The sequence below is a fragment of the Rhipicephalus microplus genome, chromosome 2 (assembly GCF_043290135.1).
Source record: "Rhipicephalus microplus isolate Deutch F79 chromosome 2, USDA_Rmic, whole genome shotgun sequence".
Classification (NCBI taxonomy): Eukaryota; Metazoa; Arthropoda; class Arachnida; order Ixodida; family Ixodidae; genus Rhipicephalus; species Rhipicephalus microplus.
The window spans coordinates 86,204,020-86,222,115 of NC_134701.1; the positions used below are offsets into that span (position 1 = coordinate 86,204,020).

General features: G+C 42.6%; 1 protein-coding gene across 3 annotated transcripts in view; it reads right to left on the minus strand.

Annotated features, from left to right (window-relative positions):
• LOC142785149 (uncharacterized) overlaps positions 1–18,096 on the minus strand; it is a 128,613-nt gene that overhangs the window by 57,692 nt on the left and 52,825 nt on the right. For all 3 annotated transcript variants that reach the window (XM_075883613.1, XM_075883605.1, XM_075883601.1), the window contains 2 exons: positions 16,399–16,584; positions 15,340–15,494 (listed from right to left, as the gene is read on the minus strand). In XM_075883613.1, coding sequence (XP_075739728.1) covers positions 15,340–15,494; positions 16,399–16,432 — 189 coding nt within the window. In that variant the 5' untranslated portion in view covers positions 16,433–16,584. The remainder of the gene's footprint in view (positions 1–15,339; positions 15,495–16,398; positions 16,585–18,096) is intronic.

The following is an 18,096-nucleotide window of genomic DNA, read 5'->3' on the forward strand; positions in this document are numbered from 1 at the left end:
TGCTTGAAAAAAAACTTTGCGCTCTTGCTAATATTTGCACGTCATTTGGTACCCAGAAGCCATTCGTCACTGTCGAATCAAGACGCAATTGTTATCTGGAAAAGAATATCGTGTCAGTCTTGACTGTGCGACTTGTACATGAAGATGAAGGCGCGTTCTTCGGATAAAAAGTCGTTTTACAACCCCATAAGCATGTTCTGGTGTGGCGTAGCACGCAGTTACACCACATGCCTGACTTCTTTGTATCTTCACACAGGGGAAAATGACACACCTTGTCACCGTTCTTGCGCAAAGTTGTGTTCTCATATCGTTTCTTAAGGGCAAGGTTTTTGATAGCCCACCTAACTAATGTGAAAAGAAAGCGCCTTATGAAAGACCTAATACAGAATGTTTTTCGTGTGCCCCTTCACCATTCAAAGTATTGAAAATCATATGGACAGGACGTACTAAAGCGAGTGAAAAACATGTGTACACCACCCAATGTTAAATCCTTTTTTTAAGCTTCATACTAGAACCTTGCCAGTAAAAACGTGGCTTGAAGAGAGAGGGAAGTATGTACCATGGGGAAGCAGCTGTCTCCTGTGTAACAAACCTGAGACCATTAAACACGTGTTTATTTATTGTAGGAATGCGATTTTCTTTTAGGACATTTTACAGAGGACTTTAAAAAAAGATTTACCTCTTACTTCATATGGAATAGGATTTTTGCCTTGTCAGAGTTCTGTGCTAAATGTCGATGTTATATTGTTACTTGGTCTTCATTCACTCTAAAAAGTTTTACACCGATAAGGGTGTATTTGTTTTGTCCCTTGGGAAACACACTTTTAGGGTGTCTAGGACTACCCTAAACAATAAGGTGTTTAGAAACACCCTGAAACCGTAGAGTGTAAAGACACGTTACGCCCTACTTTATTAGGTGTTTATAAACACCCCTAAACTATGGGTGTTAGATGAAGCTTACATTCATGCGAGTGGGGTGTACACTGAAAACCCCCTTGAAACGATGGCAGTTATATGGATGAGCATACTTGATCAAATGAAGCGCATTTAACGGGCAACAAAACCAGAGACACAGGAGGTGACGCTTAGACTTGTGTGTTGAGGGGAGCCGTTCACAGCACTTCATTCCATCAAATATGCATCACCAACTTGCCCAAGCCTCAATTGTTCTCAGGGAAAAGCATATATGAACTTTCTCTGCGGCTGATAGGGAAGAAGGAAGATACTGGTGTCACCCACTGCCCTTATACCTGCATGCATGCAGCTCATAAGATAAAGTGCCATGGTCTTGAATGAGATGCATGAGACCAGTGTACATATGTGTGTGTGTGCGCACACACACACACACGCACGCACGCACGCGCGCACACACACACACACACACACACACAGTAGTGCCAGCAGTAACCTGTAGCGTAAGGTCCAACCGAACAAAACGCCGAAGCAAAAAACAATTAAGCCCATATGTTAACATCTACCTTTACTATAGGAAAACTGAAGTATGTCACGGGGCCAAGTTTCTTTGTCTCTATACTAAAGATTAATTGTTTTCAATACAATAAATCTCCACAACTTTCGAAAACATTTGCGCTAGTCGGGCAAACGACTGAGACGTATGTAATTCAGTGTTGTAATTTCAGTGTTGGTATACTTTCAGTGTTGGAATACACTAATGTAATTTCAGTGTTGGTATACATCTAACACTCGTCCCCGCTGCTCGCACAATCATCTTCAGCTGCTGAGATGACTGCTGTCTTCGAGAGAAGTGGGGTGAAGCTGTTCTTTCTGTACAGAAAATTCAATCCCGGAAACCTAAAATAAATACACAAGGAACAATGACTGAAACTTCACAAACAGTGCAACATACAGTGTGCAACATGCATAACTAACTGCTTTTTATGTGTAAGTATTTTTTGAGTGCATAGCAAGCATATTCAGAGACATCAGGCTCTACTACAGTGAGAAATAGTAGAAAAGGTATGCTGAGCAATAAACGCAATAAAAAGCGCGCTGTGGCAGAATCATTATACCTTTCGTGCCGTAGATATGAACCTTACTTTACCCTTTCTGCTTGCGTGCGCAGGCAAATAAAAAGGTGCTGCTCCAAGTTGGTAATATTCCTTTACCAGCATGCAACGACCAATCTAAATGAATGTCAAGTTCTATGCTTAAGTATGCATCAACACAGCTGCATGTGTATTTTTGTAGATTTACCATGGTACTCATTCGATTACTTTATTAAAAGGAAACAGTACTACGCGCAAAAACATATACTTATTTTATCTACATTGCTCAAAAGCACAATGCCACTGAGCATACATGACAGTATGCACATTGAGAAGGTATTCAGTGCAGGTAACTTGTAAAATGAAGTAGTGTATAGTTAAGTGTTAAAATGCGAATGATACTAATTGCTTGATCTGGCTGACATTGACACGATTATATAATGGAAGATTTGGTTATTCGGTCCTTCCACGTCATACGTCGCAGCAATTTTGGTGACCATCTCAAATGTAGTCGAAAAAGAAATCGCGCTGTTTTACTGCTATAAAAAGTTAACTGCTAGAATATTTCGCAGACAAATAAATTTTGGTCACGTGGCTGCCTCCTAAACTTTTCAGAATGTCGTCTGGGTGTTTATGAAAAATTTATTTTATAAGTACCTCTTCTTCTTCCGTGCCAAACTTGGTCCACAAGTTAACTAAACGGCTTGCGTAAAGTGTTTGAAGCTCTGTAATATTATTACCATTTTCCGACCATATACTCCTCAAATACTTTAGCCAAATGTGTCATATCTGCATTTTTCTATATCAATACTGCACTTTGAGTGAAGATCTGAGGAGTGAATACTTAATCCACTTAAGGTATATTTGGAAGAAAAAATATTTTAGACCTCCCAAGCTGTCAAACTTTACGAGAAAAAATCGCAAATTTCACAAAATAATTGTTTTGTCTATAAGGAGACGCAACTTGCACCATGTGGGGGTTAAAATAAAATAGACTTCGTACCTAAATTAAAGCAAATACACAGTTCTTTGCATGTGCCAAATTTTGTCATAGCAATTTATGTTTTGAGAAAAAATCACAGCATATCAACGGAGTGAATGATAATGAGTGGGGCGTAGCGTTCGTACGTCCGGACGCACAAACGGATGGACAGACAGTCTGATGCCAGTATGGATGGGACGGACTCACGGACAGACCGACACACGGAAGCCCGTACGGATGGATACACAGACGAACGGACGAAAGCACGAATGTGCGGACGAACGATTCGCCCCACGAATCATCATTTTGTCCGTGTACATGCTGTGAAAACCACTAACGCTATCTATTGTGCAACTAATCAAGTGGCTACACAGTACTAGTACGACTACAGCGGAGGGAACGACCCACGGCCTCAAGTGCTTTGCCCCTAAATAATTTTTGAAGTTCCAAGTTCTCCATACGCCATTTGGTCATACAGCAGCCGACGCCTCGAAGTTCCCCATTACCGTTGATGGGAAAATTCAAAAAATATTTTATTCCTTGAAATAGAAATTGTAATAATGAAACTTGTCACATACAAAGAACTGTTTATTTGCTTTCAATTCAGGTAAAAGGTGATTTTTAATTGGACCACGACATGGTGCAAGTTGCGTCTCAATACGGACAAAAATGACAATTCTTTGAAATGAGTGAACTTTTCTCGTAGAGGTTAACAGCTTAAGATGTCTAAAATAATTTTTCATCAAAATATCTTTTTTGTGAAGTAAGTAGTCACAGCTCAGATATTCCTACAAAGTGCAGTATAGCAATGAGAAAATGCAAACATAACACACTTTGGCTAAATTCTTGCAGACGTATGTGGCCGAAAATTTGTATAATATTGCTGAGTTTCCAACACTTTACATGAGCCCCTTTACTTAACACGTACCGCAATTTGTATAAAAAAGGTGTGGTACTTGTAATTTTTTTTCACAAACAACCCTCAAACAGCAGTCTGAAAAGTTTGAAAGGCAACCACGTGACCAAAAACTTTTTTCTCTCCGAAATATTCAAGCGGTTCACTGTTTTCAGTGCATTGAACCAGCACGATTTTTTTTTTTCAAACACATTTGCCATAGCCGCAAAATTGGCTGGGAAATGTCGAATAAAGTGACCCTGTTACCTTCACTATAAGACCATTGCATACTGCTAAATTAGGGCCATTTGTTTCAATCATGCTGTTAGGGTGAGAAAGCATTACTACTTCCCTGTGCAGCGTAGGCTGTTCAGTGGCTGTGCGTGTTATGTTTCCAGATAGATATGCTGCCCAGTCTTACATTTTGGCTGCAATACATGCTAAGATACCGTGCAGTATGTATAACATTAAAGTGCTTTTGTGCAACAAAAAAACTAATAATACGCTTCACATAGCGAAAATACCTTTAACATCTGAAGTACTTAGCGAAGTTAAACGCCAAAGCGAGGCGATGGCAATAAAACTGTGAATAACAAAAATATTTTGAAAATTACACAAGATGAAAATATTCTGAATAAAATGTGCTCGAACGTTAGCTGTTATGTTCTAACAGGCGTTTGCGCTGTTCAAGTAGGCAATTCGACCACACACACAGACGAAAGGTCCGTTCAAACACAAGTCCAGCTTCAGTGCTCGATCCGCTACACAGGCACAGCTGCCGGCACAATGTCACGCTACGTTGCGGGTGAACGAAAATACCGGTGAAGACAAATTTAACGAAATTGCATGTATTAGCAAATAGGCAAACTTCGCGAAGCGTACCTAACGCGAAGCAATATGCTGTGTTGTCACCCGATGCATCAACCCGAGTTATCACGGTAGTGTTACCGCACAAAACGAAAAAGAACCGAAACGAACGACATGGGCACCACGCCCTTGTTTTCCGTTCTTGGTCTTTTTGTGCAATAAGAAAAAAAAAGAAAATAAATGAACTACCGACATGCCCAAGCATATGCGTCTTACATACGTTTGATGCTTAGAGCTAAAAGGCGCCGTCCCCACACATTATTAATTAGTAAACTAAAATTGATGAGCCGCACGAGCGGGCCCTGTTAAAAACCGCTGTTAACAAAGGGCACCGCAAAAATCTGTTCCATTTCTTCGCTGAACCGCAGCGGCGCACGCTCACTCTGCTTTGTACTCCAAGCAATCTAAACAAACAAACAAATCTTGCCCACAATCACACTTCGCCATCATCCCCGTAAAACAGTTCAGACAAATATTCTCGCTAAGTAAACATATGCTGATTTGTCATCAACTTGCTGAAAACAAAATTGTTTGAAGGCGTTATTCTCGTGCTCACGCAGTTAACAAAGTGCTGAACGGAACAACGTGAGAGCGGTACTCACTATTTCACTTCGAGTGCTCCACAATATAACTCCACAGGTCCGGTCTTAAGGATGGTGCACCTTCGCAATAATCCGCAATGACAGAACACACAGGTCGAGCACAGAGCGCAGGCACATTTCAAACTAAACGCCAACTAATAAACTTTACCGATCGAGAAGCCACGCGCACCACACACACACACACACGCACACACGGGAGGATTATTCGCCAGCGCACGCAGTGACATGTAAGACGATGTCGGTCCCTTTCCCGCGCTGCGCGGCCGGCGCGCAGCAGTAGCGGGCAGCCAAGGTTGTCTAGGCGACGAGACTTGATGGCGCCTTGTGGCGCTCTCAGACCGGCTAGAAGATAGTGCGGGCGCTGTTTTTTTTTTATTGCGACAGTGATTTGTTGCGTTATACTCGTTCTTTAACAGTGCATCTGAATTGCAGAGAACTTTGTGACGGCGCAGTGCGGCCAGCACGAGCTACTAGTCAGAACGCGCATTTGTAATATTCAGGAGCAATGTTTAGCACACCTTCACCGACCTAATGTACTGAATTTGGTAAAAAAAGCTAAGCTGATGCTTTTTGCTTAGCTCTATGGGTCTTTAGGGACTGCACATTCAAGGTCACGCAGGCGATATTTTATCAGTAGTTTCATTTCGGTAAACGCATTGCGACATTGCACGCATCAGCCGTCACACTATTCGATGAGAACATATTGCTCCGTGCGTGCTGCTAGGAAGACGACAGTGCATACGCGCATCTGCACGCTTTTATGCAGCAAGTAATAAGAAGAAAGAAGAGGAACGCTCTGTCACGCAGTAAATAAAAATACTGACCTGCTGCTACTTTCTCAACCTGTTAATTCCTACTTCTGTCTTCACATTGCGGCAATGCATTTGTACTTAGCTTGTAGTCCTTGGAACAAGTCCACGGCTGAAAATATTTCATCAATGTTGTTTTCTCACTACCTACAAAGTCAAGGCTTTGACCGAAGCACGTCTGCTAAGAAAGTTACATAAGTTAAAAAAAGGGGATCCACAAAAAAAAAAAAACAGAGAGAGAGAGAGAGAGAACTAGAGAATGCGTTTCGGCTCCCCTGAGGAGAGCTTTGTTCGCAAATTAGTCCACAAGGCCCCCGTCATTGTGAGCAAGGCTGCGTCAAGGTCACCGAAATGTCCTTATTTTGCATTTTGTTATGGTAGGTGTCTTCTTTCTAATTTCCATGACGCACTCTTAAGTACACATAAAGAGGAACATTCGCGACAGTAATTAAATAAAACGTGCCTGCTAAAAATACATGACGTCAATGTTCGTTTTTCAGGGACCTGATGGCCTGCTGACGCAGTGGTTATGGCTAAACAAGTTTGCTGTTGTTTTTTTGTTTTGCAGGTGGTGGCCGTTTTATCTCAAGCTTTAAAAGCTTCGATCATATGGGGGACGGGGGGAGGGGGGGAGGTGTTCAATGCATGGCTACACCAATGTGCGCTACATTACCTTGTTCAGGCAAATCACTGCACTTTGTGAGTGTTGACTAATCGCGCAAATGACACAGATGAAGGAAACAGGTACAGGAGAATCGGCCCTTACTCTATTGAACAAGCGTCGCTCCTATTGTATCTTCTATTTTATAGTAGTTTGCGTGCTTTATTCATGAAAACTGCGTTTCGCTCACATTACTTTCTGCTTCGATTTATTACTAGACTCGCAAGACACTAGTAGTGGGAGCCTTGCTTGTATCAAGACGGTTAACGTATACTAACAGTATACGCAAAACGGCCCGAAAATGTCGTGCATTCGCAGCCTTGTAGGCACGTGTGCTCAGATTTGGGTGCACGTTAAAGAACCCCAGGTGGTCGAAATTTCCGGCGCCCTCCACTACATCGTCTCACATAATCGTATGGTGGTTTTGGGTCGTTAAACCCCCACATATCAATCAATTATTTGTAGCCTTGTTCATTACACCCCATACATAAGGGTGTAAATAGGGTGTTTTAAGGGTGTTTTAATTACGAGCACTTCTAACTTTAAAAATGGGGCGTAAAAGGGTGTTCATATCGGTGATTTCAATGCACACACCCGTTTTACACCTTTTTGGGTGTAAAATGTTTAGAGTGTTTGGTTTGGCGTAGTATGCTATTGTACAGACACTTTGACGTAAGAGTTCTATTTCTTAATGAGTGTTTCGCTGAAGCTGTTATGAAAGTGCGAGATGTGTATTAGGCAACCGACTGTGCTGAAGATTTAATATCTTTGTTTGATGCGTTATCACACATGAAACACACGTGATGGTGTTTGTCACATTATCTTGACCTGTAGTCAAGAAGGCGATAAAAAGAGAAAAAAATTTGGCGTGGCGTAGTGGGTAGCGTACTAGTTGGGAGATCAGGAAGTAGGGAGTTCAAATCCCGTCAATGGTGTTTTATTTTTTTTATTTTTTTCTGAACGCGCGTTATTTTAGTCATATATTTATTTAATTTTGGCGAATAGGCACCCCCGTTTTATTCCTGGGAACCCGTTTCGCGCAGAGTACTGGGACGCTGCCGCTCCAGCGTCCCAGTACCTGCGCTGGGTAGCGCGGTACCAGCACCATACTGGGCCTATAATCAGGCATGGCGCAGGACGCTGGTACCCAGTGGCGCTAGTTCTTGCAACAGGGTGGCCTCTACTCAGAGCTAGCGCACTGTTTTACATCCTTTAATGCTTGCGGTGTTCATAGCGCAAATTATTCTGCCGCTGTATTGTTTTTTACGTCACTATTTCTTTCGTATTGATTCACTACGAAGTCCATAAAATGCAAGAATCGGGTTGCTTTGCGTACAACACCTAGCACAAACAAACAATTTAATAAAAGCGTCCACTTCATATCCGAGAAGTGAATAATGACGAGTGAGTACAGCAGGGGTGATCATCGGGTAATCATTAATTCCCGTACATTGCCCACTCCACATATTACAGTGAGGGAGAGTGTTTGCGATCTTGGAGACGTTGCTATTAAACTACAAATGATCGCACACCTTGCAACTGTCTGTAGCTGCAGTAGAGGACTTCACGCTTGAAGCAGGCGTCAGGGCCATTCACGTCGGGTAGCGTTAGGCTTGTTGCGTTTCGCCTCAGCATCTCGAAGTGCCAACTCCATGTACGCCTGCCTTCATTATCATTTCGTCGCTGCTTGCCACGCTTTTACCACGGCTTGTTCCGCTTGGCTTCATTGCCTTTGTGCAGCGGCTTCCGAGGCTCTCACTACATCTGGTTCCGCTTGTCTTTTTGGTCATTTCTACGCCGCTTCACGAGCTCTCAATGCCGGCAGCGCCCCTGACGGGCATCATTGTGATTAGATGGCTACGCTGGGTGTATGTTGCAAGCTCGGTTCTAAGGTGCATCGCCCCTAAAAACTCGTACAAGCAAAGTCGACTTGTACAGTGTACGATTGGATTATAAATAAATTAGAATATACGAACCATTGCTCAACCAATGTCGACGCCCGGGGATGTAGAACAAGCATCTACTGAATAGAACATGCCTTGGCATATTATGTGTTTCTTTCTGCATGTTATATAAGTTCTTCTAGCGATAATTTGATTGAAATTATGGCAAAATCACAGAATACGCCGCTGCAGTGTGGGATGCCTTCGCTGAGTCCAATATTAAAAAAACTAGAAATAGTTCACGGAAAGTCTGTTCGATTTGTGTTCAGTTTTTATAGTTGGCACACATCATCATTATTCTCTTTTAGTTAAAGCGCAGCTACAAAAACTACAAGAGAGAAAAAAAGTGGTGAGCTGGAAGCTTTTTTTTCTCACTTTCCATAAGGCAACTGGAATTAGCAAATTAGTGCTCATTAGACGAACGACTGAACGTCGTGTGCGCTCATACTATTGGATGAAAGCAGTTGGTTGCGTAAATTGCGCAGATACGTTCATGCATTCTTCTTTTCCAGAACAACCTGTGAGTGAATCTGCCTAACAGCTGATATTGTAGAGCGTGCAAGAGTAGATTTGTTCATAATGCTAACAACTATTTAAAATTGTAATATTACTTAGTGCATAATCATGCCTAGAGATACGCTATGCTTCCCTTTGTATTAGGTACGTTTCAGAGACCCAATTCATGCTATTTGTTGTAATGTTTTTGTTTTCATTTTCCGAAATAGTTCAAAACTTGTCAAATGTATGCATTTTTCCTTCTATATAGAGCTTTTTGTATGGGTTTTTGCAATTAATACCAATGTTACTATGTATGTGTGATGCTTTTAGTTGATTTCGCTACGAACTTCTGTATACCTATTCCTGCTTAAGACCTGGTAAACAGGTGAGTAGGATGTAATAAATCAAAATGCAATTGCTAGCTCTAGTGGTTTATGCATTGCACTGAACCCGCCTGTTTAGTGTGGTAAGTAGTTTTCACGCAGTTTCTGAAAATGTTTTCTGCATCATTTTTTTATTTTATAGTTTTCAGCGTCAACCCACTGTTTGCCTCGGCATAACAGCAAGCCTTAACTGCCACATATCTCAAACTGAAGATTCCTGTTGAGTTTGATGTTACGCGAAGGCGATGTTAAAAGTGAATGTTAAACTATCGGCGTACCGAATGTATAACGTAAAAAAAAAATCTGCGTGCGGTGGGGTGAATTAGTGCAACTGTGTTTGCGTATTAACATAAAGAAATATGTGCAAAGATACTTTGAAGCTACGGAGATTTGAGCAACATTACGCCACCTTCGTTTTCATTTTTCGCGTCCCCTTGTGCCCTTTTCCGCTATTTTAGCTAGTCACCTTGTTTTCTATTATCTTCTAGCGTTTACGTTGTGCACGAGTAAAATTCAGTAGTCACATGTTTTAGAAATACAGCCTTTATGGTGTTTATCCGGTGTGTTTCAAGTACCTAACACCATATACAACAAAAATTTGTTGCTTGAACTCGATGAAAACGGCGACATATGATTTGACGTCATGCGGCGCTTGTCAGGGCCCGTTCACGCTAGCGGCAAGTCTGCTTCGCCGTTACCTGTCTAAGATTTTCAGGTCGCCGTGCGCGGACTGTTTTTTTTTTTGCGTATATCTTTGCTTCGCACAGGTCTGATATTCTTTTTCGGGCCGTTTTCGGTTTGACGGGAAGTGGCGTAGTCAATCAACGACAGAGAAACTACGTTGGTGAGCCACGTCAGCTGCGTCTTCCACGGAACGCTTCGAGCTGCTGCTTCTTGCAGCGCGATTTTCACATTATAGGTTACATTGGTCCTAACAATAAATAGAGGTTTTAGCCTTTACGGTATTAGAGAAAGCTCAGTGTGAACCCAAATAACCAGTCCCAAAGCTGGCACTCGGAGAAGTGGTGCCAGCTATTCAGAATCTGAAACAGCTAAAAAACGGTTACAGCATGACCTCAGAGATTAATCAAGCACCCATAATCACAAGCCTACAACAATTATCAGCTGAGTATGGCTCTTAAAAATGATGCTGAAGCGAATGATCTGATGTGAACGCAAACATCAGTTTGGAGCTTGCAAGCTACAAAGCACGCGCTGGCTCCTTGGTAGAATCAATGTGGTCGACCATTGCATTCGGAACAGCAGTCATATTTTTTCGAGACTCAAATGCGTCGGGGGGAATCTTGTGGTGCACTTTGAACAGCTCTCCCGCGGGCGGTGGCGGCCGACGGTGTATGGCACAGTGCCGTTACGGCAGACTTGCCGTGAGTTTGAGCGGGCCCTAAGAGTACTTGTACGTCACACTTCATTGGTTGATTATTAACGATGTATTATCAATTATTTGTATTATCTACTTAAAAATTGATAATGCTTCGTTATGCTGTGTATAGCATTTAAAACAACGTATTTGCTTTTTTTGTAACCTACATATTGCGGGGGGGGGGGGAGTTTTTTGGGGTGTTTAGAGAAAGCCAGCAAATTATGGCCAGGTGACTGCATTCGTATGCTACCATTCTACAGGGCTTTCGAACTGAATTTCAGTGACCCGAGTAGCGCGTAGACCATGGCGGAATGTGTGGCCATGGCTCCAAGCAACGGCATTCATGTGCATTGGTGTTTCTGGCAGCTGCACATGGCAAAGAAACGCCATTGGTTCTAAAAGGCAGGCTAATGGCCTGCGCTCGTTTGTTTCTCCTGAAGTACGTTTCACGGAGCTGCAGTACGGTAGAACAATAACGCAGAAACTTGACATCATTTTGTATTTTTCACCTTTTTAAGAGCCACGAAAAATTGCCATGCATCATGCACGAAGTAATAAAGATTAGATTGATCATTTTGGAATGCTGATTACGGTGTGACAATAGCTTACTTGACCTAACACGGATAAAAAAAACTTTGCACAATTGACTTTTGGTAGTCAGCCAATTAGGCGCAATATTATTTAGATTATAACGAGCGCCATATGATGTATGTAGTTGCTTTCATTTAATTAGGATGTATTCGTTTCTTTTTTCTGGGTCGCTGTAAATTTTGTAACTGTTACAAAGCAGGAGGTAATGTGAGCTATGCATATATGAGAATAGTGTAACTAGCAATGATACAGTGTGACACTTTGCATAGCAACAATACATCTGAGACATTTCTAGAGGGTACAAGTTGGTAACAAACACTTTACGCTAACAGATAATTTGAATATGAACAGTGATCGTATTTTTAAGTTGTTTATGTGCATATTACGCACCAAGAAGTGAGACTGAATGTCGCTAACAGCATTCTTGCTCCCCTAAAGCTGCCCCTTGCTTCGGTATTGCTAAAATAGTGTTACGTTTACGGACAATGCAGGACTGCATAGCGATATTTGCAGAAGAACGGCTATTGGGGCTAGTTCGTTAAAGTATCGTTAGAAAGCTTCTTACAAATGTTCTTGTAATCAGCTGGGAACTGACTACCTGGTCAGCGAGTAGAGCAACGGCGCCCATCAAAAACATTAGTGAACCACAAAAAGCACTGACAGCGTAGCTTATAAAGATCTGTCATGTTAAGCAGCCAAACCATTTTTAATATACTCTTTGAAAAAGAAACTATCACAATTTCATAAAGAAGCACAAAACTACACAGCTCCTCACAGTGAAGACATTTTCTAATGAACATTTAATTTTAGTACATGCATCTTTGCTGCGTCACTATATCGATCTAGAGTTACGAATTCACAAATCTATTAGGCATCTTCAGATACACTTCAAAAGTATCAAATCGGATGCATTTATTTCGGTAGTATGTTGTATCTGTTTTCCAAACACTTCATGGCGCAAAGTATCTTCAGTTGCATTGTGATACAAAATTAAAGAACCTTTGCCCAGCCGTGAATTGGGAGGTGAGGTCCCTCCGGCCTTACATAGGACTTCCGGATGGCTGGTGCCTGGATCCGAAATCCGGTGAATATTGCAAAACATAATGATACCGGGTGCCAGAGCCCTGTGCCGTATCTGAGTATGAGGCGAATCAGAGTAGACGGTTGGGCCAGTTGGTTACTCATCATTTATGTGTATTCCGCGGCAGATAACTGACTATGGGGCTAGTTTTGCGCAGTGTAATAGCGCGTCTAAGTGCCGTTTTACCGGGAGGCACTAGGAATGCAAGTGTGAAACGAAGCTATAGCATTAAGACGGTGGTGGCTACCTGTTGTACGTACACGTAGTAGTATTCAAATTTATACAGAAAAAAAAGCAACGCAATAAAAATGATGAAAAAAGTCGCTTAATATTTCTATCACACGAGGTCTCCATTAGCGTCCCACCCAACTGCTGATCCAAAACCATCGTTTTTTTTTTTAATTTAAGACCAATGAGTAGAATGGAATCAACCTACAAACATGCCGTTCTGCTTCATCTTAAGATGTCGCATAGTCGAAGAACTTGCAAGCTTTCGTTGTTTGTTCGACTGATTGATTGATATGTGGGGTTTAACGCCCCAAAGCCACCGTATGATTAGGAGAGACGCTGTAGTAGAGGGCTCCAGAAATTTCGACAACCTGGGATTCTTCAATGTGCACCCAAATCTGAGCACACGGGCCTACAACATTTCTGCCTCCATCGGCAATGCAACCGCTGCAGCCGGGATTCGATCCCGCGACCTGTGAGTCAGCAGCTGGGTACCTTAGACACTAGACCACCGCGGCGGGGCTTTTTGTTAGACTGATATTAACAACCCCATATCAGTGAATAACGTGCACCTAATCTAAGCGCAAGAGGTTTAAGCATTTCGCCTCCATCGAAAGCTGGCCTTTGCGACATTAGTTTGGTCAGCAAACAAGTGGGGTCTAAATGTAACGTAACATATGCGCACAAGAGATGTCTTGGTGTCTTAGTATTGATACTCATGTTCAGCGGGTTTTCGTGACGTTCCTGCATTTAATTTGCTTGTCTTGTTCAACAATGTTTGAGCTGCAGCAGCGGCCCCATCCATAACAGCAACTGCACAAGCAGTACTTATTATTTTATTGTTCCGCATTAGCCACGACAATTGACACTACGTAGGCACAAGTTATATCGCAAATACACGTATTAGCGCGTGCAAGATTGTGTGGGAGCTTATTTACTAGAGTGTCATTATGAAATTTTTTTGTTAAAAATGTGCTTATGAAGCCAGTTATAAATACCTGCAGCAGACAATTTGAAATTGTCACTGGTACATCTGTGCGTGCCTCTGTGCGTGTGAGCCAATTATACAAAAGCTAGTTCTATTATTTCCACAGGCTTTATTAACCAGCAGGCTTTGTTATTGTGAACAGCGCTTCACACTCCTCACAACCTGTTTACAGTGAAAGCCGTATATGACTAAGGGAAACGCAGAAACGCCTGCCACGAGAAACACTCAACATTTCCAATGCCTGTTCTCCCACTTAGTCATTCTCCCCGTTGCACTTAAGCAAGTGCGTCCTTGGAATCATCGTGAGCGTCGTCATTCACCTGTTCGCATAGAAGTACAGCAGGTTGGGCAAGCTTGTATGACATGACACAAGAAGGACACGAGTGCTTGTGTCTTTCGTGTCCTTCTTGTCTCCGTGTCGTCTTTCTGTTGTCGCGCTATAACTATTGTCACCTGTTCGCAGCCGCAGGCGAGCCTAAGCGATGCAGTTTCAACGGCGCGACTTCGTAAAAATGCTAAATGAAGAAAAAAAGCACCACCATCTCTCAGTGCAACATGCCTGAACTGAGATGGGGATTAGGATGAAAATAAATGTGGGACAAAAGAAAAACAGAGAGGTGACGAGGAAGGAGCTGATTCAGTCCCGCCCTTTCAGCGCCAAAAAAGTCGTGACGCAAACCGGCTTTTTTGGCGCTGACAGGGTGGGACAGGAAAAAAAGAGGTGTAACTGAACATCACGTGATGGGCTCGCAGGAAGGTTCACCTAACAACTTCCATGTGGGGAGGGCATCAAGCGTATGAATGTCCAAACAGTAGGAAGCTTTCAAAGAACATATCCGACAGCTGATACATGAGAGGAAAGAATTCATCTTTACCGCTTCGATGCAGCAATCCGGCCGCAAGAACAGGTTCAGTAGTTAAAGCGCGATCAGCAACTGGCCACACGAGATTCAGGATCCCATCGAGCTGAGCAAGTGACAACGAGGCATTGCTGAGCATGCAGAGCAGCGTCAACGAGACAAATACGGGAACGCGTTCACCGCTGTCGACGTCTGCTTTCACCGAAGTTTTGTCCAGTGGTTTTAGTTGCGATGTCTGCAACCGCCTGTGGCCGTTAGTTCTAGCTTCGCTGGTAAACCAATGGTACGGAGGGCTAGGGCGATAATTGTTTTCGTGATAAACATCAGCAAATCTGGAAACACATCAACAAATAAATATCCATGGGAACTGTTGAAAGGTCCTACCAAACCTCCGTTTTTCTTCATGGCAAGGTACGAACAATATCTGAGGCATCGCAGTGCTTAGTGCACGTGTTGACTCATTTAAGGAAAGCATATCAAGCAGCTAGGTGAATCACAGTGAACGTTTTAAAGTATTATTCAAAAGTACAGTATATATGAACCACAAGGCAGAATGTGACTTACCTGCCTAGCGGTTTCTTCTTTATCGGCATCCGCAGGCACAGCGACAGGCTCAGGTGGCAAAACAGCCATACTTTTAGATGTTTCTCCTGGTGGATCCCCGACTTGCGCCAAACGTTTCCCACTTTTTATATCTACGTGTCTATTTGCATGAGCCCCTAACATACGAACGAAACAAAGAGCAGATATGTGAGTGCAATAACAACGAACGAAAATCGCTTACAGTGGCAGCCTCGCTCAAGTTTCCCACTCTACACATAAAACAGGCTTCTTCCATTTACATTCAAACAGGTCGTTATGTTCAATCTTTTTAGGCATAACCATATTATGCAGAAGGAGACTCGTGGAAACGCGCTGCCGGAATTTTTTTATTATCCTCTAAATCTTCATTCCACGGGCTTTATTGCTCTCGTTATGTCAGTTTTTGTAAGTACAGGGCATTTTCACTCATATGCACCTGGACTGGTGCAATGTAGGTTGTCATTTTCCAAAGCAGATCCGCTTTCATTGCTAATTGAGGTCCCCTGTGATATTGACAAGGCCCAATCACATTTAGTGAAAATGTAGATTTGGTCTCCTCTATTGTTAGCAATGCAGCCGTGCCAGCATTGAAGCAGCAAAGTAAATAGAATACCAGCGCAATTTATCGGGTACTCTGTACAGGTATTTGCTCGAACCACACTGCATTCTACAACTTATTGGTACTAAATAACAAATGCACCGGTCCAACGTTCCTAGCTACCTTAAACATAAACGTTTATCTCTATTTCTCTGCAAAAATTAAAAAAAACAGGAGAGCTAGTGAATGTGCGGGGCATCTGCGCGCAAATAAAAAAAGTGCACAGGCTTATTCTCACAGGGAATAGAAGTTCGCTGTCTATTTGTAGGCTAATGTTATATTTCTATGTTAGACACACACCACAAGTGTGTTCGACATACATGCCTGACATTTGTTATGAATTTAAAAAACGTAAGGTCACAGACATCAATGAAGCGACTAAGCGTACGTTCTTACAAAAATTTAGCTATTGCACATGAAAGCGCGAGCATTGCATTGCTTACCACATTGGTCATAGGGCACGCACTTTCCATCCATCGCTCGATGAAGTGTTTTGCACGCACATCCCACAGAACTTCCTCCAAAACACGTATACTGAGAAAAGTTTATGAATCCAGGACAATATGCTTGTTGTAAAACTTGACCACCCCAGCAAAACTTAGGTGCTTCATGTTTTGAGTCTGCACAAGCTTTTTGTGGAGAAAACAAAGCTATAATAAGAAAAGTACAAGTATCGAGTGATTTGTAGCGGTAACAGCACGTGATTGTTATGTGTTCAAAGGAACATGGGTAATTATTGTAGAAATATTTCACATCAAAAGTGTTTCGGACGTGAAAACAGCTGTTTTTGGCACCGCAGTGGTGTCACCATCATGTTCACACGACCGGTGTCTGTAACCACTGTGGCACGAAATAAAAAAAAGAATAAACTTTTTATTAATATACGTTACATAATTGCATTCTCGAGCCATCTTTGTGACAGCCCAGTACTCTACCACTGAGCTACGCCGGTGCATGAAACTTGTTTGCATATGCACCCTATACACGCTTGATGTCGGGGAAGGAATCACCCTAACATGCTTAAGGTAGCGCTTTAGAAATAGTGAAATAACAACCAAGTGTAACACAACGCAAACTTTGTAATTTGATGATCGCTGATTGCTTTCAAAAGGCTGCGCCGTAAATCTTTTCACCACGAGCTACAAAGTGAGCAAATTGCAGCTATTATTTTAGACGAATGCTTCATGTAGCACGCTTCTCGAAAAAATTAATAATATTGCCGCAGTAGGTGCCTTTTATGTGCCCATACGTTATTCCATATGGCATAGTGGGTACCTAACAGCAGTGCTTGTATAACACGCCTCGGAATCATCATAACGCATGTTACATAGTCTAACAAAAAACTGAAATTATTTGTGGGTGTCGAAAAATGTTAACTATGCTGCTAGTAGGTTGTTTACATCTTTCAATTTATCTAGAAAGTCTCAGGACCAATTATTTACTACCATCAGTTACCGCTTCAACAAAGCGCACATAACACCTGACAGCAATACATATGACACTTCACAGATGCGTACAAAGTACCTCACTTATCTAGTGAATAATGAAGAATTGCAGGGTGAGCGGTGTCTCAAATCACAAGGATTTAATGTTTTATGACGTCGTGAGGAGGTGCAATCCCAGTATACTCCCCTCAGCTCTCCCAAGAGGGGTAGAAAACGGTTTCAAAAAAACCACTCTTCCAGCTTTGGCTGCAACTGCGCTGCGCGTTAGCGCGCCCTCGACGTTCCGGTGAAAACCTCTAACCAGCGCCTTCTGGGCCTGGGAATTGTGAGAACTTTCAAGGAGCTGTGAGAGGCACACTTGACAAACCAATATACCAGGCTGTCCTAGACACCATCGGGTTACCGCCTCCATTGCCGACTACACATCTATCATACAATACAGAAGATTGCGTGCACGTTCCTGAAATTTGATGGTGCTCTCTGCATGTGTGCCCGCCCTCTTCCGGCTGACATGACACAAGACGAACACAATGGCTGACACCTCACGCGAGCTGCTGCCTTGGCTCGCAACTGGGATCATAAATTCTACGTGTACGCCTATGGTCCGCAACACGGAGGTTGGTACACGGCTGCGGTCATCCACAAAAACAACCCAGTAAATGAACACATCTTACGTGCACATTAACATGACGCATG